The following is a 24,652-nucleotide window of genomic DNA, read 5'->3' on the forward strand; positions in this document are numbered from 1 at the left end:
TCTATTTTTCCCCTGCCAGTATTGTTCCGTTTCAATTTGATACACCTTATTTAAATAAGTGTTACTCTCACCATCGCAAGCTTCCGATAGCTAAATCGCTCTCTTAGTCAAGTAAGCTTCAATCCAGAAACTTCTTAGTTTCGTAAAGGAACATCTTCGTGACTAACGTGTGTGGTGCCAGATTCGTTGCTTGCGGTCAGCTGGCCTACTGCAAGCACTCCATTAGATGAGGGACGTAAGCTGCTTACTGGAAAGCAGTCGCACTACTGCGACACAGTTTGTATTGCATGCTGAGCTGACATCCTTCAAAATGCTTACAGTCACGATCGAATCTTATCGCGGTCAGCCTCTCTTGTAGCGTGGGAAGGCCGTAGCAGTCTTGTGGCCCGGGTTCCGGTACACCAGTTGAAGAAATTGGAGTTTGCACCTATTGGGATACAAGGAAAAAACGGCTTATAGCCTAGTGCGGTAACACGTTCTGATAGATACTGGGTGCGCCATTGAGATCTATAGGTGCAAAGAGAGGCCTGTTTTGCTTAAATAGATTACTATGCGTCTGCCTTGATAGAAATAGCACTAACGCTATAATTCCAAACGCCAACTGCTGATAAAAGCCACAGTAATAACTCCCTATTGTAATCGGAATCAATAAATAGCTCGCTATGTCGCGTGCATAATTCAATTTCCGAATATTGATAATGCGAGTAAATTATAGAGATACTACGATGGCTCGCAAGACAACGTACATCACAAGCCAGAAGCGTGAACCAGATGTAAAATCTTGTTACAAATGCTCAAAACCATACAACAAAACCATGCTTTTTTTCCATGAATGGAAATGTGTGCCTAGGTATAACGGGTATACCGATCTAACGAGAAAGCCTCCACCCTGAAAACAACCCATAACACACAGCACTGTCTCGACAAAACTAATTAACTACCACCTTTTCATCGATTACCCTTGGCAAAAAAAGGTTCTCAAACAAGAGAAAACATCTTATCACATGCTGACTCTTCTATCGAAAAACTAAACAGTCGTTTTGGCAAATGGCGTAACCGTGATCCTCAACAGATTTAGCCAAGAGCAGAATTGGCCTTGATTCCCGAGGATTCTCTGATGTTCTTGATCTTTTTTTATTATGCCTTACGAAGTATTTCTTAATTGCTTTGCTAGCCAATGGCTGGTAGTGGTATAGCTTGTGAGTAAACTTGATGCTTCTACGTGATATACTAGTTAGTTAGTTGACGTTGGTTAGACACTTCGCCAACAGTTACTGGTGGTGTAGCTTGTACTGTACATACATCCCTTAGGTCGAACATCCCTATGCGCAGAACCACCAACATTGTTCAAGCACGTCGCACCTAACCTTCGGGAACTCTTGGATCCAAGTAACCAGACCTTTGTATGTTCCTCAACTAGATACAGCTCCATATATTGCAAGCCTTGAATAGCAAAATTACAGCAATCTTAGCTACACAAATGAGTCTTTCGTGTTGAGCATTAGAGCCATAACAATATAACTAATACCCTGATCTGCCTCTCATAGAAGTGTAGCCTAGCTACTCTGAGTTGCTATACAGTTTGCAGTGAACTAAGGAAGCTACAGCGATTTAACTAGTGAAGATATGCATCTTTCGTTTAGGTACACCCCGAGTTTTTCCGGCTCGGTGTATTAGCCCTTCGCGTCTAGCAAGAGGGTTGGAAACTCTAACGCAGCAGGATTGCAAACCTTTAGCGACCTGACTAACTACAATGTATAACTGCGTTATGCTAAAAGATCTGAAAAGGTGGTGTAGATTCTAGAAGCCTCTACTGGGCCCTGCTCAAGCGTACAGTTGCCAGCTATTCTTGGAAGCACATTGGTTGTTAATCCTATTGGATTCTGTTGGCTTCTTGCTCGAGGAGGTATCCCTCAGTCACTGCCACCACGAACATGGACCCAGCCAGCCAGACACTCGCACAACCTCTAACCAACTGTGCGTGACACATGTGCTGCTCTATCAGAGCATGACAATGTCCCTGTCTCAGCTCTGATTCACCGTAGGCTTGGACGACACTCGCGAACAGAGCAGGCTCAGAGTCAGCAGTAGTTACTTGAATTGAGAGAAGAAGGCGCTTTTAAAGCCCTTGCTACTGATTTCTAGCCTCGAGTAACCTGTGCGAGTAAAGTACCTTCGCTCGCTAACGTTCAGCATAAACCGTTAGCGGTCCACGAAAAAGTCTATCAAGCGTCCCAGGAAGAGCTGGCCACGAGCTTTTGAGAAGCACCACACCAGACTCTAGGCGAGAATGGCTGGATCAATAGGTTGGAATTACCACAGGAATAACGTACACAAGAAGATAGAAGAGTTATTAAATATGATTGGCCAGGTACCCCAGGGTCCACGCATGCTGCCAGAAAAAGTGTATAGTATGGACGAAACTAGAGTCATGTTGAAAATGCTTAACGGGGCTAAAGTATTAGTTAGCAAAAACGATCGGTAAGGTAGTAGAGGTGCGGATGTCAAGCGCACTGTGTTAACTAATATTGAGTACATTAGTGCTGACGGAAGGGCCCTTCTGACATTTGTTATATGGCCGGCTTCGAGTTATCGCAGCAACTGGACTACGAAAAAAAAACCCTAGATGGCATTACGCGTACTTAGAAAACGGGTATAAAGACTCTGAGATTAGCTCAGAGTGGTTCAAGCGCGTGTTCGAGCAGACGCATACAGAAGCTGGCAAGCGCCGCTAAAGTATTGTTCGCCGAACAGGCCCTCCTTGAAGATTGTAATCATTTCCTCCTTCGGATCAAACCGAGAGGCCAAAACCCGCTAGCCGATAAAGCCAGTAGTTGTAGAAAAGGCTAAGATAATGAGTTTTGAAGACTTTGAAGGGGCCAAAGCAAGGCGTGGTGCGAAGGAGCAAAGTCCTGGCAAGCAAGCCAAAGCGCGGGCGCGGGCGCAAACGCAAGAGCAACACGCTACTAGTAGAAGCATCGACGGTCCCGCCCTCGCCAAGAGCCAAAGTAATAGCGGAACGGATCGGTGCGCCTGAGCTAGCGCATGCGCCGGTATCTGCATGGAGAGCGCCTGTACGTAGCTAGAATGCGCTAGACCGCTTTCTCTAGCTCTATATGATGGAGTCTCATGGCGTTCGATAGGCTGGACAAAAGGGGAGACTCAAATCGAATTTAAACATATGTGTTGCTCACAAGCGTTGTATTCACGAGACTGGTTTTCCATTTGTCCTGCATCGTAATGGACAGATCTTAAGCGCTTTATGTAGTAGTGCTTGGACCCCTGCCAACAGCGCCAAGGGCCTTACCTCATACGCAGCTTTCTATGCAGTGCACGTCGCATGCATGAAGCCACACTTTACCCCGCCTGGGGTTTTAAACAGATTTCACCACCAAGCCAAAAAATACAACGAAAGCTAGCAGCCTCAACTCGCGATATCTGGACGCATCACAGGGTCCTGCTCGTTACTTTCTTTACATGCAAGTGCCCGCATGACCAGACTATTAATTCTAGCCTTTGAGTCCCGTTCTTATCACGCATACCTGTTGTACACCTACACGAACCTATGCGGCTCTTGCAATATAGCGAAAGCGGAATGCTCAGCACCCATAACTTCGACGATGGCGACATACCCCCTTACGCGATACTCTCACACACCTGGGGCGCAGATAGCGACGAAGTGACGTTTGCAGACCTCCAGACAGGCGGTAGCAAGACAAAGCTGGGCTATGAGAAGATCCTCTTCTGCGGAAGTCAGGCACGACATGACGGTCTACAGTACTTCTGGATTGACACATGCTGCATTGATAAGAACGACAAGGCTGAGCTTGCCTTCTCCATCCGATCGATGTTTCGCTGGTATCGCAACGCGGCCCGATGTTATGTCTACCTATCCGACGTTGCTGGAATCATGATCTATTCTGGTGAAGCAGCCGAGTCGTCATGCGACTACACAGCCTTCCGCCGCAGCAGATGGTTTACTCGTGGTTGGACACTGCAGGAACTCCTTGCGCCACCTATGGTGGATTTCTTCTCCAAAGATGGGCAAAAACTAGGTAGCAAGTCATCACTGTTGTCAGTGTTATGTGAAATTACGCGCATACCTGAAGCAGCACTACAGAGCACGCCTTTGTCCGATTTTAGTGTAAATGAACGGATTTCGTGGAATGAACATCGGATAACAACAATTCCAGCGGACCGCGCGTACTCCCTTATGGGAATTTTGGGAGTCAGCTTATCGCCGTTCGACGGTGAGAGTTTAGCTGAAGCGATGAAACGAGTTACAGATGAGGTCGACAAGCAAAATAAGTGTCTTCAAGATATACGCCGGACAGATCCTCAGGACGATAAGAAGCGCATCGAGGATACTAAGGGCGGTCTTCTCGCAGACTCCTACCGCTGGGTGCTTGACAACCCTACTTTCCAGCAATGGCAACAGCACCTGGATAGCCGACTATTGTGGGTGAAAGGTGACCCTGGTAAAGGAAAAACAATGTTACTGTGTGGCATCATCGATGAACTGCAAGATGTTATACCTTGGACTGCTCTTCTGCTGTACTTCTTCTGCCAAGCGACAGACTCGCGCATTAATAGTGCCACAGCTGTGCTACGAGGCTTGTTGTACATGCTCCTACACCGGCAACCGTCGCTTATGTCGCATGTCAGCAAGAAGTACGACCAAGCAGGCAAAGGCTTGTTCGAGGACACGAATGCCTGGGTCGTCCTGACAGAGATCTTCACCGACGTGTTGCAAGATGTAAGCCTAGGCACAACGTACCTAATTATTGACGCGCTGGACGAATGCGTGACAGACTTACCGAAATTGCTCAGCTTTATTGCGAAGCAGTCGTCGGTGTCCTCTCGCGTCAAGTGGATCGTGTCTAGTCGCAACTGGCCAGACATTGAGGCACAGCTCAAGCACGCAGGACACAAGATGAAACTAAGCCTTGAGCTTAACGCAAAGTCGGTCGCTGCGGCAGTTGATGTCTTTATCGAGCAGAAGGTAGAACAGTTAGCGAAAGAGAATAAGTACGAAGAAAAGCTTCAGCACATCGTGCTCCAGCACTTAAAGTTGAATGCGAACGATACCTTCCTCTGGGTTGCGTTGGTGTGCCAAGACCTCAAAGTAACGCCGAGGTGGAACGTGCACAAGAAGCTGGCCCAGTTCCCGCCTGGACTGGATGCTTTGTACAATCGGATGCTGCAGCAGATAGTAAGCGAGTCTAGCAGCGCGGATATGTGTCTGCGGGTGCTGGCAGTGACTGCTGTCCTGTATCGACCTGTCACAGTTGCTGAGCTAGTTGTACTTACTGAGCAGCTTGCAGAACTTGTTAATGACCTAGAGTCTGTGCGGGAGATCATTGGTCTCTGCGGATCGTTCCTCACGCTGCGTGACGACACAATTTACTTTGTGCATCAGTCAGCGAAAGACTTCCTCGTCACAAAAGCGTCAGACAAGGTCTTTCAAGATGGTATAGAACGTGTACATCAAGACATTTTTGTACAATCACTTTCTATTCTGCAGAAAACATTACACAGAGATATGTATAACCTCCAAGCACCTGGATATCCTGCGGGAGATGTCAAGCCGCCTATTCTTGATCCTCTAGCCGTGTCGCGCTATCCATGTGTGTACTGGGTTGATCACTTCTGCGACTCAAAACACAATTCATTCACACACGGTGTTGCTAATCAAGAAGACACCAGAACAATAGACGCATTCCTTAGGCACAGATATATTTACTGGCTAGAAGCGCTCAGCTTGTGCAGAAGCATGGACAAAGGGGTGGTTTTGATGACAAAGCTGTGGCATTTAGTCCAGGTATAGCCTACGTGGCTGCAAATAGTCTTTACAATGTACATAGTTACTAATGTGGCTAGGAACTCGGAGACACGGACGAATTGAATAAGATTGTGTACGATGCACGACGATTTATCATGTACCACAAAGAGGCAATCGAGAAATATCCTTTACAAGCGTACGCATCTGCTCTGCTATTCAGTCCAGCAGACAGTATAATAAGAAAACTATTCCAGCACGAAAAGCCAAGGAGAGTGGCTGTCAAGCCAGGTACAAGTAACGGCTGGAGTGCGTGCCTGCAGACGCTCGAGGGTCATGGGAATGATGTTACCTCAATAGCTTTCTCGCACGACTCGACCTGGCTAGCGTCAGCATCACGCGACAGCACTGTTAAGATCTGGGATGCGAGTAGCGGAACATGTCTGCAGACGCTCGAAGGCCATGGAAATTGTGTTAACTCGGTGGCCTTCTCACACGACTCAACTTGGCTAGCATCGGCGTCTTTAGACTGGACTGTGAAGATCTGGGACGCGAGTAGCGGAACGTGTGTACAGGCGCTTGAGGGCCATATCGATTGGGTTACCTCAGTAGCCTTCTCGCACGACTCGACCTGGCTAGCGTCAGCATCACGCGACAGCACTGTTAAGATCTGGGATACGAGCAGCGGGACGTGTGTGCAGACGCTTGAGGGCCATATCGATTGTGTTAACTCGGTGGCTTTCTCACACGACTCAACTTGGCTAGCATCGGCATCAGAGGACTCGACTGTCAAGATCTGGGATGCGAGTAGCGGGAAGTGTGTGCAAACGCTTGAGGGCCATAGCGAATGTGTTTTCTCAGTGGCCTTTTCGCGCGACTCGACCCGGCTAGCGTCAGCGTCAAATGACAGAACCGTCAAGATCTGGGACGCGAGCAACGGGATGTGTGTGCAGACGCTTGAGGGCCATATCGATTGTGTTAGCTCAGTAGTCTTCTCGTATGACTCAACTTGGCTAGCATCGGCGTCACACGACAGCACTGTTAAGATCTGGGACGCGAGCAGCGGAAAATGCCTGCAGACGCTTGAGGGTCATAGCGATTATGTTGCCTCAGTGGCCTTCTCGCACGATTCGACCTGGCTAGCGTCAGCGTCTTTTGACTGCACTGCCAAGATATGGGAACCGAGTAGCTGGAGATATGTGCAGGCGCTCGAGAGCCATGGCAATGGTGTTAACTCAGTGACATTCTCACATGACTCAACCTGGCTAGCATCAGCATCACGTGACAGTACTGTTAAGATCTGGGATGCGAGTAGCGGAACATGTCTGCAGACACTCGAGGGCCATAGCAGTGGCGTTATCTCAGTGACCTTCTCACACGACTCAACCTGGCTAGCATCGGCGTCAGAGGACTCGACCGTCAAGATCTGGGATGCGAGTAGCGGGAAGTGTGTGCAGACGCTTGAGGGCCATAGCGAATGTGTTTTCTCAGTGGCCTTTTCGCGCGACTCGACCCGGCTAGCGTCAGCGTCTTTTGACTGCACTGCCAAGATCTGGGACCTAAGTACAGGGATGTGTCTGCATACACTTAATGGCCATAGCGATTATGTTAGGTCAGTAGCCTTTTCGCACGATTCGACCCGGCTAGCGTCAGCGTCAAATGACAGAACCGTCAAGATCTGGGACGCGAGCAACGGGACGTGTGTGCAGACGCTCGAGGGCCATATCGATTGGGTTAGCTCAGTAACCTTCTCGCATGACTCAACCTGGCTAGCATCGGCGTCACACGACAGCACTATCAAGATCTGGGACGCGAGCAGCGGGACGTGTGTGCAGACACTCGAGGGCCATAGTAGTGGCCTTAGCTCAGTGGCCTTCTCGCACGACTCAACCTGGCTAGCCTCGACGTCTGGTGACAGCACTATCAGGATATGGGACGCCAGTAGCGGGAAGTGTCTACATACCCTTGATGTTGGCACATTTTTTCTACGCCTGTCTTTCGATTCTACGAGTACTTTACTCCATACAGAAAAAAGTACTATTTCTATCTCTATCTCTAGCTCACAGACTACAGACCGCATTGACACTACAATATTAAAATTGCAGTACCAGGGTGCTGGTATAAGTTCAGATTGCAAGTGGGTCATGTGCGCTGGTAGTAACATATTGTGGATACCGTCTGAATATCGACCGTCTGAAGATCGACCGTCAAGCTCGGCTGTGAGTGGGACCCGAGTAGGTATAGGAGTAGGATCAGGAAGGGTCTGGTTTTGTCAAGTGACTTAGACAGTTAATGGTAGATCAATAGAGGACCTCTTTAAATCCTCACACCTATGCATTTATTCAAAAGATTTAAGTTTAAACAATACTCGTTATACACAAGAAGGACCACGAGAAGTCCACGCTCAATCGACTAATGATAGGCAGCAAGCAACCGCGTGCTTAAGTGGTGGTTAGGCGAAGCTTCTTAAGTTCTGTATATTACGTACTAAAGGCCACCAATTACTCGAAAGCTGCTAGTATGGCGGCACGCGAAGTCCTCTCGGTAAAGCGAACGAGAGTTGCAGCAAGCTGGAACAACGTAGAGTAAACCTAGACAAAGGTTGCATAAGATGCAAGATGAAGACCGTATCTTTTAGCTTAGTTATATGGTGTCCTAGGAAAGCTGCGAATGATCATTTATCTCTGTCGTTTGCGTTAGTGTAGGGTATGTAGCTCCATGCGCACGTCTAATTTAGGATTCAGCGTACTTGAATGCCATTTTCTCCATGGCACTGCTCTTATGACTCTAACTTCCTGACTTATGCATTGTACGTTGGTGTTGAGATTTCCGGGGGTTTCTACTACTGACGTATTCCGAACGATTGCCCGCTGTGAGTCAGCGAGCCACCTTAATTGTATGGCAGCGCAGTAAGCGAAATTCCCGTCTGGTATACCGGGACCAAAGCAAATGTCCATACTCACTGCCATTTATCATGGGTAGAGCCAACCAGACGTTGGCGAAAGGCGTGCCGAAAGGCCTATGCCATTCGTACGTACCGCGCGATGGTGGGGTTCGAAAATTTCGATTTCGAGCTCTGCAATGCAAACAACGGTGACAATGTTTCGTGAAGATGGTAAGTGAGAAATAGAACAGGTCACCCAGCACATGCGTTGCATAGTCCGCTCCGTAATGTGGTAGATGCGCATACTACTGTTAGAACAAACATCCGTTGACATAAACATCAAACATGATGCCAGAATAGCAATAAATAGCACATAGAACAGGCTCAAATTGAAGCTTTTAGCATTTTGAATGGTAGGAACCTTGCCAATAGATTGTACAACTGCTCCGCGGTGGTTCGACAACTCGCTATATCAAACAGTGTCATATAGGGTTTGATTAACAGTCCTCAATTTATTCACCAGAACCTTGAATGAAAAAGGCATGTAAGCATCGCCCAACAACCCTTCAAAAAACAGGGCAAGGGAGATGGCCCATCTCTGAGGAGGAAATTCCACGTGGGACCTCGACCCAGAATGATGAAACAGAGCTACACGATCTTCAAAGTTCGCCTGATCAGCTAGTTTCTGAATGGGATCCTCAAGAAGCGATCGTACGACATCAGAAGAAGCCGGGCGCCTTTCGAGAAGATTTTCCCAATGGATCAATGCGCGGTTGAAATCGCCAAACTCAATCTCCAAGTCACTGTGGGGTTTGCAATGCTGGCTGATCGCATAAAGCTGCTTCGCAGGTGGTATAACCTCACGTAGTATGCCGGCGTAATCTGGTTCACCGTCCAGGAAGCGAGTAAGGTTAAGTTGTAGCTTTCGTTTCATTGCATCGGCCCCCGATAGGCTGTCTTTATCGATGTCGACGTTGTTGTTCTTACTAGATGCGTCTGATATTACGATATCGGCGGATTCGTCACTGGGCACATGGATATCCACTACAGACGTGGTCTCTGAACTCAGTTGAGGAGATCGAGTGTGCGACCGACCTTGTGGGATGTCTATCCTTCGGCGTTTAGATTGATTAACTGCTGATTGGGGAAAGTCTACTTCTGATCCAGTAACCACGAAGCTTGTGAAAGAGAAGGATTTGTCCGAATCGCTCGATTCGCCCGGGTTTTCTCTACTCCTAGATCGGCTACTGTCTGCTGTTGAACCTCCCCTAACCGTTGGAAGAGAATGATTTCTATGGCGCTTTGACAACGATGTGAGCTTAGGTGCATCTGAAAAGCCTTTTTCTTGAATAAGCTTAGACTGCTGTGAGCGTGATGGTGATGTAAGTTCTGATGATGGCTGTGCGGTATGTTTCACTGTCGCTAAAGGAACGCTTGTTTTCTCTCTGCAAGGTGCGTTTATCTTGGCTTGTATACGAGCAGCCATCCAGTGTCGGAGATTCAGTTGAATACTGAAAAGATCAGCATTTTCCTCGTAGACAGCTGTAAGCTATTGAGTTTTACCTGTCTTCGTCGTTGCTCTTATATCCGGATTTTGTCTGGACACCCCACCGAGGCCGTTGCCCTTGCAGATTGCTCTTTAGTCGTGTCTTAGCCCCGGAGTTCTCGCCCCATATCTCCTGCCCAAATTTCAGGTCTTTGAGTATATGTACAGCTTCTTTCTCGAGAAAAGCGTCGCCACACAACTCTTTATAACGCTTATCCTCCTTCTGCGCGAACTCATTGACCACTTTGTTCACTTGTTCTGCGAATTTGATAACAACTGAGTCCAAGAACTTAGGATGTAAAGTGCGATCGTTCTCCGCGACAAGCCACAGCTTTCGGATGTACTCTTTGGTATGCTCTGCTTGGATGCCTGGGAATCCAAGCAAATCGTATTTGTCTGGTTCAGTTGGCATGTTTTTTATAGGTTGTTTGGTATAAGACTTGATCCAGCTATGAAGGGTACTGTTCAATTCGATTGGCATCCCTCGCGAAGGGCCGTACGTAATCTTCTGGCTTTAGGTTCGGTCGGCGATCTGGTCGCTGCGCTGTTGCTACGTGACGTTTGTGGCGTTCGAGTGGCACTAGAAACTAAAGGGCATATTAGAAGACATGTTTACCAGATGCGAGCGCTCAGGAGGAGGTATCATACGCAACTACTATGGTTTATAAGCGCGTTCTAAGTGTGACACAGCCAAAGGCCCAAGCGGCGCGTCGTTGTTTACTAGTACTACTGGATGTGGTCAGTGCATGCAACAGTTCAGCCGATGCAACACCCCACCAAAATGGGCGCCCACCAAAAAACAAAGCTTTTGACCACCACCAAAACGTTATTATCGCGAGATTTTTTGGTGGAGTAGTGCCATGATCGTATGTTTGGTATATATCTATAAATATTTACTAGGCAACCGCACACTGCGGTCGCGCGTGGTGGTTTTGGTGGGAGACTTGGCGGGTGGTGATGCATCACCACCACCACTTTCAGCCTCCACAACACGACGCTGCTTTGATATTTTTTGATTCTGCGTTGATAAAGCTTTTCGCTTAGCTGTTTTCTGCCTATCGCGAGATTTTTGTACGGTTGCAGTAGCGCGATCTTCTGCTTTTTGGGCGCGCGCAGCAGCTAGTTGTGCAGCCCTCGCGGCACGCTCCTGCTGCTGCACCATTCTAGCAGCTGCGCGATGCTCCCGCGCAGCTTGAGTCATCTGTTTTTTGTAAGCAGCTGCGGTAGCTCGCTCCTCCATCTGCTGTTTTTTGGCGGGGGTTTTTTTTCATGGTGTTGCTGCTGTTCTGCTGCCTCGCGGGCTCTGGCCTCCCTCACTGACCGAGGGCTCCACACCACCGCAGTACTGTGATATTCTTCGTGCTACTGCAGATTAAGAAGCTTTCGTTCAGATTGGCGATGTTTTCTGGTAGTAATACTACCGCGCAGTTCCTCGTTTTCATGGTGCAAAAGCTCGTTTTGGATCTGCAATGAATGGAACGCCTGTTTGAGCTGTTTGGCTGTATTCTTTTGATGTATCCGGCACAGCAGCATCAAATGATTTTGGCAGATGCCTCCAGCTATCTCCATCACATGCCTCTCCAAATCCTGTATCTGTATCGGCTCGTGGTGGTGGTGTTTTGAAGCGTTTCATTACAACGTCGCGATCGCGCGGATGGATCCTAGTGACTTGAAAACTACTCAATATATTGTCAGTTGTAAAAGTAGATGTATATGCCGCCTAAGATATGCGTAGGAAATCACTTTTCCGCATATCAAGTAATCCTTGATCGCTGTGGAGTAGATTGGTGGGCTCGGAGCTGTACGCTAGTGCCAGAGGTGAGTACACGCCAACGTCGAGTGGCTGGAGGCTGTGGGTGGCGTGAGGTGGATATACTGCGAGGAATATTCGATGGGTATCGCAGTAATCGATGAACGATGACGTGAGGTGACTACCATGCCCATCGACGAGAAGCATCCTATAGTCGCGTTTTGCTTTCTCCTTTGTGAGTCGATCGAACACCTGTTCAACCCAAGCTAGCGCGAGGTCATTGTTACTCCAGCCCGATGGGCTGTTGCAGCAAATAACCTGGTGTTTTCCAGCCTCAAGGTCACGCAGCCATTCATTGCGAAGACCATCTATGCCCTCATAGATTATCGAAGGATCCACCAAGCTCCCATCTGCGCAGATACACCCAATAATCGTGATCCAATCTCTACTCCTATTTTAGAGGGTCTTACAGATCTTCTTTTGCTTCCAAAGCTCCTTTAAAAAGATTCTTTTCAATAGTATGATACGCCCAAGTAAGAAGTCCTTCTCATCCATATTGTAGATATTATGCTGTGCAATCAAATACCGATCGAGCCTAGCATAGATAAGATCGAAATACGATTGGTAGTTATCTAGACTGTCAACCCGATGACGGTCGCGGCCGATACTACTGGTGGCTTTTCTAATGCATATCACATCGTTGTGACGCTTTAAAAACCGAGTAACCTAGCTGTTAACGACCTACCTTTACTATGCCCGCAACTATGTTGCAAGGAAGGCCTCGCTATATGCTAACCTTTCCCCCCTAACATCGTCATCAAAGGCTAATACAAAGCAGATTGCGGATAGCGCACGGCTTTTTTGTAGGAAATCGCCGTTTGTCCACAACGTCTTGCTGATCACTCTCTAGGCACGCATTTGCATCCTGCGTTGATCAAAAAAGCACATCTTCATGGTCACTTGCTGTTGACATTCCATGTGATTAGGATCCTAGCTATCTTGTACCTCCCAAGCTCCCACGTGTAGACACAATCCCACGTAAGCACACCCTACTTCCATACCATCTCGGCCTACGCGTAGACAAGACCTTTACTCAAGTCGACCGCTCGTTTACCATATTGGTTTCGATAATGGACTGCTTGTGGACCAGCCAGCGGACTTTGACCACGTCTTGCGTCTGGCCGCCGTGGTACTGACACTTGGCTGCTTGGCGGGCCATATTCTCCAGACTAGGTGGCTCCAACCCGTGGAGGATGTTCCCTTCCGTCAGTGTGGTGGGCGGGCAGATCACACTCAACCCTGCCACCATGATCCACACCTTATCCTTGCGCTCGTAGCTGACTGGATCGTATATGTCCCTCCATCCGTCCATGGTGTCGTTCCGCTCCGAGCGGTTCATGATGTGGGCGACGCACGCCTCGCCCATTTCCTGGACGATCCTGCACCAGAGAAGCGCGCGGCAGACCTGCAGGCTGCTGGTGACAACATACTTTCTCTGGTATGCAAACGTTTCGCCCTTGGCTGCGCGCTGTGGATCGGGGTGGGGAATGGTAGTCTCTTGGCTGGCTATCTCCTTGATCGTCTTGAGGATGTAGTCCATCTTGGCCGAGCCTCGACAAGCCATCTTGGCTATGTCCCACAGGAACGAATTCTTGATTCTAGTCTTGCTCTCAAGTGCGTCGTGCAGACGCAAGTTGGTCGAGCCAAGAGAATCGTCCCAGCTGCATTCTCCACCAATAATGCGAGGCTCGTCGGGGTGCGAGGCTTGCCATTGTTCGATAGCGTTGAAAATGCTGGGGAAGCTGTTTAGGATTCGTGCATTGTGGTAGGCCATGGGATTCGCGGCGGAGAGGGCACGCTGCTGGGGCGGATCGCCATGCTTCCCCTTCTTCTTCCACTCCCGTAGGCTCTCTTTCCATAGTCCCTTCTCGGTCCAGTAGATCGTGTCCTCGGCGTCTTGGGAAATCTCGTCAAACTCGGGGATGTACTCAATCCATTTGTAGCCGACGTCAAGCCTCGAAGGGACCAAGTTGAGCGGTCGTCCCCGTGCATCTCTCGTCTGGTGATGCCGGCCATCTTGTTGCTGCGGTGTCTCGACATCTGGGTCGTCGGCCATGTTGGTGGAGGCGGAGGCGGAGGTGGAAACGTTCGGCTCGTGTGGTTCCATAGTAGAGGTGTATACTTGCAGTAGAGTGTAAGGTTTTTTTTTAACGCGGGCTGCCTAGGCTGCCACCGGGTGAAAGTGAGCGTGAAGCAGGCTCATTGTGAGGTGCGCATCGCGGATCGCGCGCCCACAACTACAGCAGAGCGAGTACGGTGATGGTTGATTATGAGTGTGAAGGGGCTGTGGTATAGGAAGACAAGGATCGTTAGAAAAAAAAGATATGGGGATTACCCAGGTATGACCTAACTCGTGTAGGCCATCACGGAATGTAGGAGAGACGGGAGCTGGTAGTCATGGCGATTGTACAGGGCGCGATGGATAGTATGGATTGGTATTGTTTGCTGTAGTTTGCTACGATTTTCACGCTCGTCTTTCCGCACTAGGCTGGAGACGGCTGTCCAAACAGTAGTTGTATTGTATATGTAGTGGGGAATAGCGAGGTGCTCTTTGTTAAAAGAAAAATAGCCTACCAGGTCAAAGAGCATGCGCGCTTTGTGCATATAGGAGCTGCTCGGCCCCATTGTTGGTCTACAACAATCTCGACGATTAGCTTAGTTGGCAGGATATGGTGTAGTTATTTACTAGGGCTTTGTAGATTGTCATTTTTTCTTTGTTTTTTCTTTTTCGCAATGTACGTAGGTGCAGGTGACGGCGACTTCAAAACGGCTTGCGGATACGGGAGGGCGACAGTTAGGTGCTAGATGCTGTGGGTGCTCTGGTCGGAGTGGAAGGCGTGGTAATCTGTTAATTTTTGGTAACTTATTAGTTAGCTAGATAGTCTAGATCCATAGTTGATACACGGGTATCACGTCGTCGAGAAAGTGGAGTACGTACCGCTCGTGATAGAAGAGTGGTGGCAAGTCGGAAGGTGAGATGGCAATGGGGATTACCCTACAATTGTGCGCCTGCGCAGGCCTGGGTTGTGCGTCTGCGTTGCTATACTGGTTGTATTAGAAAGGATCGCTTGACTTTTTTCTCTCTATTTGCTATGTAGCGTATCAGATCAGTTATCTCAGAAAAGAATGGCAGGCCACTCCCCACCCTGCCAGAATCGGGTATCAAAAAAATTGACTTTACAGTCAAAGTACGTAATAAAAGGATTCGGGTGGACCTCTGCGAGACCTGTTGAACCCTGAATATGGGTTCGTATTACTACTAAAGCCTCTCAACGGGTATATGCCAAATAGACAAATCTCCATTGGGTACGATAACCAAAATGCGGTTGCGACGAAGGCAGCAGAACAGCAAACTACGGTTGCGATGAGACAATGAACTATGGTTGTAATAAGAACAGATTGCTCAAAGCGCTCCTGTGCCTATATATTCACCATATCGTATCTCATCACCGGCACAAATCCATCTGAACTCGATCTCCCATCACCACAATGTCGATCTTCCTCTCGTGACTCCCGTCGTTTTCGATCCATTTGGTGCCAATCAAGCCAACCACGTCTCCCAAACCCATGATGGCTTTCTACAACCTTCCGTCCAACGATATCCACGAAGAGATACACAGGTGGATAAGCGAGAGGTTCTGCAGATTGGAAGCTGGCGCAGACTCTACCGGCAAGATCGAGCTGCGAGGGATCTGGCGGATCGGCGAGCACGCACTCGTGAGCAACGCAGACGCGCGCAGCATCAACTTGGCGGGTTTGGGTATCATGGCTGTCGACCTGGAAGGGCTGGAGGTGGACACTCTGCGGTGGCTGGACGACGACATGTATTAGCAAGGATACAAGGCCAAAAGAGAGTATCGTGGATACGAGCGGAGTGAGGGTACAATGGGAATCCCTTGGCGCAACGCTCTCGTAATCACCCAGATTCTCCGGCTGAGCCTTGCATACAACCTAGATCAGTGCCGTGTCTAAGGAGACAGGTATCGTTCCTGCGGGCAGACTGGCAGTGTTGTAGGCTGGCTCTCTACCTTCGTGGCGAGCGGTCATCTAATCCGATCGAAAATACATTTTCTTGCGCGTGGCTGTGGTAAGCATGTTGTCTTCCGACCTTACGATAAGTGACGCACCTTTTGTCTCTTGCGGGCGCGCGGTTTTGGGTGAGATGATGCATTTCCATTGGTTGCGGTATGAAGGATGACAAGGAACTGTGGGCGGGGTCTGCGGTAGCCTGATAAGAAAACAGTAGATTAGATGGGTCCATAGTAGCGGTGAGGTAGCCGGCAGTGTGTTCGACAGTTGTGCGGGAAGTAGTACAAGATGCAGGGCTTGCTTACTATAGACTAGTGTCCTAGGCAGGGACCGGGACGCCTCCCACCTGGAGAGGTGAATTTGCAACTTACTGCTCTTAGCTACAAATTGCTGTAAACATTATATGAACATTCTTGCAAATCACTTACACTACGTTCCTCGCCTAGTAAGCAAATATGAGAATTGTAGCACTCAACAGCCTCCCTCTCGGGGACCACGAATACCTTCACCCTTCACCTTCGTTGGTGTATGCAATGATTAGGCTAAGGAGCAAGAAGTAGCAACAGAGATACGATGCACCACAGCTTATTGGATTGCATGATTAACTATTGTACATGAGAGTCCCCCCCCCCTAATCGTCGGCCCAGATCATAGCTTCTGTTCAAGAGGTAACCGATAACTGTGTGCACCTGCACACCATCATCAAGAAGGAACTACAACTTCCTGTCACTCCCTGCAACTTTGTGTCATTTACCAGGGGTTAGGGTAGGGAGAGAAGGGCGGTGGTCTCGAATCCAGATTCCTCTTAGGGTAGTAGGATACCAAGGGTACCGAGCTCCCTAGCCAACCAGCAGATAGCGCTATCCTTAGAAGCACGTCATCTGCTAACTTTACTTGGATGTTCTTCTTATCCTTACAAACTGCGAACAAGGTCTGGAGAGCAGCCCATAAACCATCTCTCATGAAGTAAGGGACCTGGTAGTTTGTACACACTTCAACGATGATCTTTGCGTTATCGTGTGCGATGGAGGTGAGGAGGCGAAGTCGATAGGCTTGGGCGCGTGTTACCACCGGATTCGCGTCTGGATAGATGTTCATACGGACTTCAATGTTGCTAATCCACTTTGTTGGAACTACACCATATTGGCATGGATTGCTACCCAGAAACCATGGAACAAATTCTTCGTCCACTTTGAATCTCATTCGGCTATACCAGTTGGCGAGATAGTCGGGGTAAGCGGAGCCAAGTAACTGGCGCTCGTCGCAGCGCCACCGTTCGATTACACCGAGCCTGCTGCTGAGTGCTAGACAGCCGCCGAACGATCGCCGAACACTAGTGTCCCATAGGAGTGCATCTAGTCCTCCATTTATATGCCCCCAGTCTATAAGAAAGTCATCCGTGGGGGTGACGTATTCGTAAATCATGTCCCGAATCTCTTGCGGTAATCTTTGCATCATGTTCTCTGCCGTCACCCGGGCGCGTAAAACTATGTACCGTAGGCGACAGGTTCCTACCAGAGCTTGCATGCATTCCCACTTGGGTGATGTGGTTAGGTCGCGTGCAATGTTGGCTGCTGAGGATTGAGATCCAACGTGAGGTGGATGGGTATAGTCCGCCGGAGTTGTGTTTGCGAATGCATCGTCCCACATCATCTGCATCCGTGCGTGGAGGCCGAGGATCTTTTGTTTGAGGTAGCGGAAATACACATCTGGGTCTGAGGTAGCCGCGTCTTCCAACCAGGTTGACTGGCGTGTTGCCATGGAGTTGATAGGATAGTCGCGAGGGTACATGGCAACATCGATAGGGTCCTGAGGTTTGTGGCACCTTGCTCGAATCTCCTGTTCGAAGTCATCCTCGGTCTCTGAAAATAAGTCGCTGGAGACGATGACATCCTTTGGCGAGTTGTGGTCGGCCATGGTGGTCGGTGTAACTGGAACGCATTTGATCAGTGGGGGCTGAACTAGTTGGTGTGTTGCAGTGACTTACGTGAAGTTGCTTGTGTGGGTAGAAAGTGAAAAGGTAAATGGGGAGTCCCCGCAATAGTTGAAGGTGAAGCGTGCTGGTAATATGGATGGTGGAGAGATGGGTGGTAGAGAGGTGGAGCGAAGTTCCGTATGGGAGAGTGGGAGAAGTGAAACAGATTTTTCTGTTGAGCCAAGGATGAGCAGTGAATGTGAGTTTGCTTGATGCCAAGTCAACAAGCTGTAGCTATACCGCCGTCTTTAGCATTGTTGTTCGCAGAAAAGCGAGAGAACTACCTGTTATACTAGGCATGGTTAGAGGGAGAGTGTAGCATTCAGAGTGGGAATCACCCGCGGCAGTCCAGCACTGTGGAGCTATCTGCGAATTGGGAGAGAGAGGTGAGGGTAGGGATATATTGAGGTCCCAGATTAATAAGGTGAATCTACAACAGATTATACGTAGCGTATGGAACGGAATCAGTTCAAAATAGAGCAACATGGTCCTGAAAAGAACAACAAAAAGATTAACCATTCGAAGCTATAGGGCATTTGAGCCATGTCATTTCCACGCTATATCCATTTTGGCAGGTAAAAGTTATATAAGCGGCAACTTCTCAACATATGAGAACTGGAACTGCCCACAAGGGAGACGTAGTGTCAGACAGATTCTGCGCATCAAATGTCTAATTTTTATCACTTCCAGGAGTGTATTCGAAGTAAGAAGTCTTCACCATAAACATCATCTCATAATATCCCTGCAGACCTTCTGCATTCTCGTCCATATGACTATCGCTCGCTTGACTTTTTTTTCCCTCTGTTTGCTATATAGCGTATCAGATCAATTATCTCAGAAAAGAGTGGCAGGCCATACCCCACCCTGCCAGAATCGGGTATCAAAAAAATGACTTTACAGTCAAAGTACGTAATAAAAGGATTCGGGTGGACCTCTGCGAGACCCTGTTGAACCCTGAAAAATGGGTTCGTATTACTACTAAAGCCTCTCAACGGGTATATGCCAAATAGACAAATCTCCATTGGGTACGATAACCAAAATGCGGTTGCGACGAAGGCAGCAGAACAGCAAACTACGGTTGCGATGAGACAATGAACTATGGTTGCAATAAGAACACATTGCGCAAAGCGCTCTGCCCATCCATTCGCCATATCGTATCTCATCAACGGCACGAATCCATCCAAACTTCCATATGACTATATATGGAGGAAATCGAAGCTGGGCTCTACATAACATGACCATCTTGCAAACAGTTTACAGCTACAAGGGATGCTAGTGTTGCATCGTCCCCCCGATATATTCCCTTGAGAATTTGAATAAAGTTACACTGCCACAGCGACTTGTTTGAGTGAGTGCGAGAAAAAGGTTGATACAGGTGGTTATCGACACTTCTACGACCTACGCGCTACTGCTGCAACACTGCGCACTGAAAGTGGCAGGCTCTATACCCACTGCTGTCCTGGACCCAGTCATTTATCTGTGCAGAAATCGGGAATTCTGGGGGGTAGCTTGAGGAAATTAAATCATATCAAGATCTCGATTTACCTTTTCTACTTTGGTAGCCGTAGCTGCTACCGCAATCACTGCGTGCTTTTACCACCTATTACTGCAAAAGTTTCAATAGCAACATATCTATTACTGAGAGCCTTGTTCGCTGCAGCAACTCACAGTAAGATTCTTGAATTCTCTTCTTGTACACTGTGTACGATGGTAACGGCTATCTACAGGCTTCTCTCACTTTGTTATGTACTACGTACCCCACGCATCCATAGAAAGCGAAGTGCCCAGACAGCGCCCATCCACGCGCCAACTTCTACCTGTGCCTACTCACCTAGTTATCAGTGACGCTGAGCGCTGCATGCCAACCAAAAGTTCTGATTCTCGGCAAACCTCAATCCCAACGCCAACCTAAGACGGAAATAGACCAACTGTATGTTGCGAGCTGCTTGGCGAAGCGGCAAAGTGCCCATCAATCCAGTTCCTGGTCGACACTTCAACAGCACATTGAGTCTCTGTGACAGACAATCTAAACCCATCAATTGAACAGCTGCCTGTTTTGATTGTCGTGCCCATAGCTTTCGATACGGTCCCCCGCTGTTCACCACCATAGAAGAAGGCGACAATTGCAGTAAGGCTGCACAACCACCATTTGTCGCTCGTCATCACTGCGGCTTGCCGGGAAGTATTATCCGGTATAATCGCCTCATCTCGGACGATCCCAGCACGGGTTCATCTTCTTGCCGACAGACAGATGTCAAACACGAGGCCGTTGAAGCTGGCAATTTCACGATTAATTTATAGTCTGCCATGCAAAGCAGTAATAAATACCAAGATAAGGACATTGACAAATACAAAGCTTAGGAAGATAAAAATACCGCAGCTGTCATCCCGTTTGCAAACGTAGGCGAGCCAGACATCCGCTCCTAGATAGAGAAGATAGATGTGTTACGGCTCCCATTCAAACGGATGTATATGGCACCTTGGTACGTCACTGGTATTACTGGCTATCTCTGGATCCCCCCGTACACATGACTAACTTTGTACGATAGTTTTCCTTTACGCTTGCCTAGCGACTTCGGCCACATCAAGATGTCTTTACCAAACATGGGCGAGATTCTCATTATCATGAGTGAAGTAACGCATTTCAGGTCACATTGAGCTAGAAGCTCTGACGTCAGTCGACACGCAGGCCTCGCGTTCACTTCACACCCAGAATGAGCGTGAGGCCCGTACACACCCCAGGCGTACGTAACGCGCTAGTGCAATAACAACTCCCTGCAACAGCACAACACGGTCTTCTGCCATTCAAATCAACTCTAAATATCGCACGCCTGGTCACACATAACGTAGACCGCCCGCAACTCATCGCTGCTTTGAGTCACGAAGACGGAGCGACGACGGCAGGCGGCTGTACGCTGCACAAAGTAACTGCACCTCACTTTCTTAAAAGCTTTATCGCATCATCAATGGTCTTGGCTAACTTAACAAGGATGTCAAACCCTAAAGTAGCGTTCGATACTGTAGCACACGACGTCCCATTCCATCAAGGAACAGTTGATGTTCACCGATACGAAACAGATGCATATATAAGCAGCTTCTCATTAAGAATCATTCTTGGCGATGTTTACTATGAGAAATTGGAGGAAAACTACTCTACGTTCAAACATCAGCTCGACCCGAGGATGTTATCATTTAAGAAGCTGGTAATCGAGATGCAGAAGCCTAAATACAACTTAGGTTACGTCTCCAACCAGCCCAAGTTGTACGACGGATACCGAAAAACTCAAATTTCAGATGACGAGGGCCTCGAGGCAATGGTCAGATTCCAACTCTACGGCAAGAAATATCCAGCTGTTCGCATACTAGTCGATGTAGAGAAGACCGAGGAGCCTTCCAAGCAGGGTATCCGTATGCGCACACTAGAGGACAAAGGCATGGCTTTGCTAACGTTTTCTAGTCGTGCATAGGCAGGAAACTCACAAGCTATCAGCCCGGCCCGTTCCCATAAGTAGTGCAAGCGCAAGACAGGAAGGTAGCTCTGGGCACATATCCCGACCTAAACGAAATCAGTCTGGAAGCTTATCGTGTGATGTGATCGACCTGACCAAGGACGAACATGGACCTACCCCACCATGTAAGCGAAGCCGGTTGGGGGACCCAAGTCGTCAGACCAGCAGTGAGCCTGCTCTCATTTCATCCTTGCAACGAGGCCAGTCCGTGGGTCACCCCAGTGGTCAAATCAGCCTTCTTGACAAGAGTCAACCTAGCCGACCAAATGATACAGCACCTAATCCATCGCCATCCGAGTCTGCAAAACAGCAAAGTCTCTATCAAAGCGCCAAGGCGCAGGAAAGAGACAATGAACTCTCTAGTCAAGCTACTCCGCAGAAGCACAAGAAAGGGGGTGACGACACAGATTCTGAGACAGAGAAAAAGCGCCAGCAACGCGAGGAGAAAGAGGAGCGAGAACAGCAGTCGTATGAGCTGTGGGCACGGTATGTGACATCTTGAGGCAATATGTTCCTATACTTATACGACATGTAGTTCGCGAGATGCGATTATCAAAGCCAAGGGAAAGGCGATGGAACGCTGCACCCTAGATGAGTGGGAGACAGCAGGGGATTTCTTCGGCCTTGAAAAGGGAACACTACGAAAAGGAGAACCAATCAAGCTTCACAGCGGCTGGGATATCTCAGGCTCTTGGTTCCCCTATCAGCTTGTCGAGGTATATCAACTCTACATGATGGAACTCTCCGACCGCAATGGCTTCATCTATGGGAACATGATGGGTCTTGGTAAGACTCGGTCGTCCTTGGGCATCATTCTAGTTGGATATATCCACCTTCTCATGTGGCTTGATAGGATCGACAACCCTAGCCAACACATACGCTTCGACGCATCGGAACTTGGCGCCACCCTCGAATGTCCTTCACAGAGCAAATTCCCCTTCACTTGCTTCTGTAACCCAAACTCACACATCTACAAGAAGGAGCCGCGAATAGCCCCCACGCTAGTCAGTGGTTCAGGCAAGTCATCTGATGCGTGGAAAGATGAAGTTCTGGCAATGGGTCTTCTCAAGTCGAAGTGGTGCAATCCCAATCAGCCCTTTGCACTACGTGTGTGTGCCATGGACAAGAAAGCTATCTTTGGGCTCGATGAATTGTCGAAGAGCGAGTGGGTCGAAATGAGAGTTCGAATCGACGCCCAAAACGCACTTGATACCAGGAACAGCAGAGTGAGGCCTCAAGAGTATGTATACAACAAACAGAAGTATTCAGAGACTGTCTATTGGGATATTCAATCGCCAATTGAGAACCATCCTCGCGCCACTCTCGAGCGACCCTCTCCAACATCAGGTCGTTTTATTCTAATATGCGGAGAGCACTCCCTCAAGACCCGGATTCTGGACATGTGCCGTGTCTTTGTAGAGGTGCAGCGCGACACACATTACAAGAAAGGCATACGTCACGAAACAGAACGAATCCAGGCTGATGCATACTCAGTTATATGGGGCCGGACAATCTTCGATGAGTTTCACAATAGCAAGAGCGAAGATACTCAGTTCGCTCAGCTCTATAAGCGAATGCGCATCACTAACCGTGGCTATCAATGGAAATCGTGGGCAATATCAGGAACACCAATGGAGAATGGTTTGCGCGAAATGCTGATCTTCATCACTTTAGCTCTCAGGGGGGTTGAGAACGATCATGGAGTGTCCAACTGGAAGAAACAGATCAAGCAGAATGGCGATCTGGAGTTAGTGTCGAAGAACTATGTGTACGACCTAATCGAGAAGACTGTTACGGCAAATTCCAAGCAATACCTTAACGGCATACACATGAGCAACCGATGGCGGAAGATTTCGGAAAAGGCGGCCAAGACTAACGCCGAAGAAGCAATGAAAGTGGATGATTATAATCAACTCCTCGATGACGGCGCTCAGGTCATCTCCCATTTCATGCTGCGGCGAACACTTCAGACACGTGACCCATGGGGAAAAAGTATCACCATTCTCCCCGGGATGTTTGAGGTGAAAGTAAGGCCATGTAATAGTGGAAATTGGTCTAGGACTATAGAAGAGATGGTCAACCACTACCTTCCCGGAAAGAAGCCTAGCGATATCTTCTCTCGCTCGGACATGATAGCGATTGGTACATACCCCGGCCTAGCGGCATACAAGGCAGAGCTTGTAGCTGCAGACTATGAGAATAATTATCACTGCCTTCATAGCGAAGCGCTACAGTCTCAATTCTGCAACCTAGAGACTGCACCATTCAAAGACGAGCTCGACAATCTCATCAGAGGCAGCACAAAGCTACAGCAAATCACCGAAATCTGTCAGGAGGTCATGAACTCACAGCGCCCGAACCCCAAGTACAGCCGTAACGCTATAACCTCAAACGAACCACAAAATCTGCCTGCGAAAATTCTCATCATGACGTACAAACCAATAACGAGCTTGGTTACGTATTTTGCACTTAGTAGACAGTTCAAGCAAGATAACGTACTTCTGTTGCCTGGAAGCTTGGACAGAAATACCTTGAAGGAGCGACTAGACAAGTGGAAAGATCCTACCGGTCCGCGAATCATGGTCCTTTCAATGTCTTTCGCAGAGGCAATCACCTTGACTGAAGCGAACTATATTGTCATCATGGAGCCTCAAGACCGACAGGCAAAACAGGAACAAGCGTTGTTTCGCATATACCGCATCGGCCAGCTAGCAAAGGTTTGCTACGGGTTCATCTTGTTCAATCCAGAGTCTGAAATTGAGGTTGGCATACTTAATCGGCAGCGGTTTAAGACGATGTCACGAGACATGATTACGGAGGCTGAAAAACGAAAGATGGTGACGTCGGCACAGATTGACTGGGAAAATACGGTGGATGATGTGCCATATGAGATTGATGGATTGACTTGCTAGAGAAAACAGGAATGTATGATTATGCCGAATAAGAGGAAGACGGTCGTGCGGAGATGAACTACGTCGGGACTCAACCACCCCTGTATCATACCTCTCTTATGAAAGTATAAATCCAAATGTCGCGAAAACTATTCGTTTCTTGAAGTATAATTCAGAGTTAAATAGACAGATACCTATTGCTGAAGGTTGCGTAATAGATGAGGTGGGA

General features: G+C 48.4%; 5 protein-coding genes across 5 annotated transcripts; 2 read left to right on the forward strand and 3 right to left on the reverse strand.

Moving 5' to 3' along the window:
* The first annotated feature begins 3,399 nt into the window (after positions 1–3,399).
* PSV08DRAFT_229280 (WD40-repeat-containing domain protein) lies at positions 3,400–8,138 on the forward strand. Its single transcript, XM_066092241.1, has 3 exons — positions 3,400–5,815; positions 5,881–6,722; positions 7,095–8,138. Exons 1-3 carry the CDS (start codon positions 3,566–3,568, stop codon positions 8,062–8,064), a joined length of 4,062 nt encoding a protein of 1,353 aa, XP_065948459.1. The 5' UTR covers positions 3,400–3,565; the 3' UTR covers positions 8,065–8,138.
* Positions 8,139–9,075: 937 nt separating this feature from the next.
* Positions 9,076–10,833, reverse strand: PSV08DRAFT_13507 (uncharacterized protein). Its single transcript, XM_066091822.1, has 2 exons — positions 10,227–10,833; positions 9,076–10,174 (listed from the first exon to the last, which is right to left on the reverse strand). Exons 1-2 carry the CDS (start codon positions 10,688–10,690, stop codon positions 9,136–9,138), a joined length of 1,503 nt encoding a protein of 500 aa, XP_065948460.1. The 5' UTR covers positions 10,691–10,833; the 3' UTR covers positions 9,076–9,135.
* A 2,091-nt stretch (positions 10,834–12,924) lies between these two features.
* On the reverse strand, positions 12,925–14,448 carry PSV08DRAFT_229285 (uncharacterized protein). The gene is made up of 2 exons (XM_066092242.1): positions 13,694–14,448; positions 12,925–13,588 (listed from the first exon to the last, which is right to left on the reverse strand). Exons 1-2 carry the CDS (start codon positions 14,124–14,126, stop codon positions 13,053–13,055), a joined length of 969 nt encoding a protein of 322 aa, XP_065948461.1. The 5' UTR covers positions 14,127–14,448; the 3' UTR covers positions 12,925–13,052.
* Positions 14,449–15,970: 1,522 nt separating this feature from the next.
* PSV08DRAFT_404575 (uncharacterized protein) lies at positions 15,971–17,965 on the reverse strand (the record flags this gene model as incomplete). The annotated part of the gene is made up of 5 exons (XM_066093696.1): positions 15,971–16,066; positions 16,147–16,247; positions 16,420–16,438; positions 16,477–16,558; positions 16,803–17,965. The coding sequence occupies 5 exons, from the start codon at positions 17,963–17,965 to the stop codon at positions 15,971–15,973; spliced, it is 1,461 nt and encodes a 486-aa protein (XP_065948462.1).
* A 3,270-nt stretch (positions 17,966–21,235) lies between these two features.
* On the forward strand, positions 21,236–24,444 carry PSV08DRAFT_373739 (uncharacterized protein; the record flags this gene model as incomplete). The annotated part of the gene is made up of 4 exons (XM_066093252.1): positions 21,236–21,431; positions 21,481–21,657; positions 21,901–22,018; positions 22,068–24,444. 4 exons carry the CDS (start codon positions 21,236–21,238, stop codon positions 24,442–24,444), a joined length of 2,868 nt encoding a protein of 955 aa, XP_065948463.1.
* Positions 24,445–24,652: the final 208 nt, after the last annotated feature.

This window comes from Bipolaris maydis, assembly GCF_028858645.1.
Source record: "Bipolaris maydis strain C4 unplaced genomic scaffold PSV08scaffold_13, whole genome shotgun sequence".
NCBI classification, from domain to species: Eukaryota; Fungi; Ascomycota; class Dothideomycetes; order Pleosporales; family Pleosporaceae; genus Bipolaris; species Bipolaris maydis.

Excerpts from the sequence above, each read along its gene's own strand:
- PSV08DRAFT_229280 (XM_066092241.1), top strand. The coding sequence starts at position 3,566 with ATGCGGCTCTTGCAATATAGCGAAAGCGGAATGCTCAGCACCCATAAC. Across the intron at positions 5,816-5,880 it reads TGACAAAGCTGTGGCATTTA|GAACTCGGAGACACGGACGA; the intron begins GTCCAGGTATAG and ends TAATGTGGCTAG. Across the intron at positions 6,723-7,094 it reads TGGGACGCGAGCAACGGGAT|CGGAACATGTCTGCAGACAC; the intron begins GTGTGTGCAGAC and ends GGATGCGAGTAG.
- PSV08DRAFT_13507 (XM_066091822.1), bottom strand. The coding sequence starts at position 10,690 with ATGCCAATCGAATTGAACAGTACCCTTCATAGCTGGATCAAGTCTTAT. Across the intron at positions 10,175-10,226 it reads AAGAGCAACGACGAAGACAG|TATTCAACTGAATCTCCGAC; the intron begins GTAAAACTCAAT and ends TGATCTTTTCAG.
- PSV08DRAFT_229285 (XM_066092242.1), bottom strand. The coding sequence starts at position 14,126 with ATGGAACCACACGAGCCGAACGTTTCCACCTCCGCCTCCGCCTCCACC. Across the intron at positions 13,589-13,693 it reads CGACGAGCCTCGCATTATTG|CCAAGATGGCTTGTCGAGGC; the intron begins GTGGAGAATGCA and ends TGTGGGACATAG.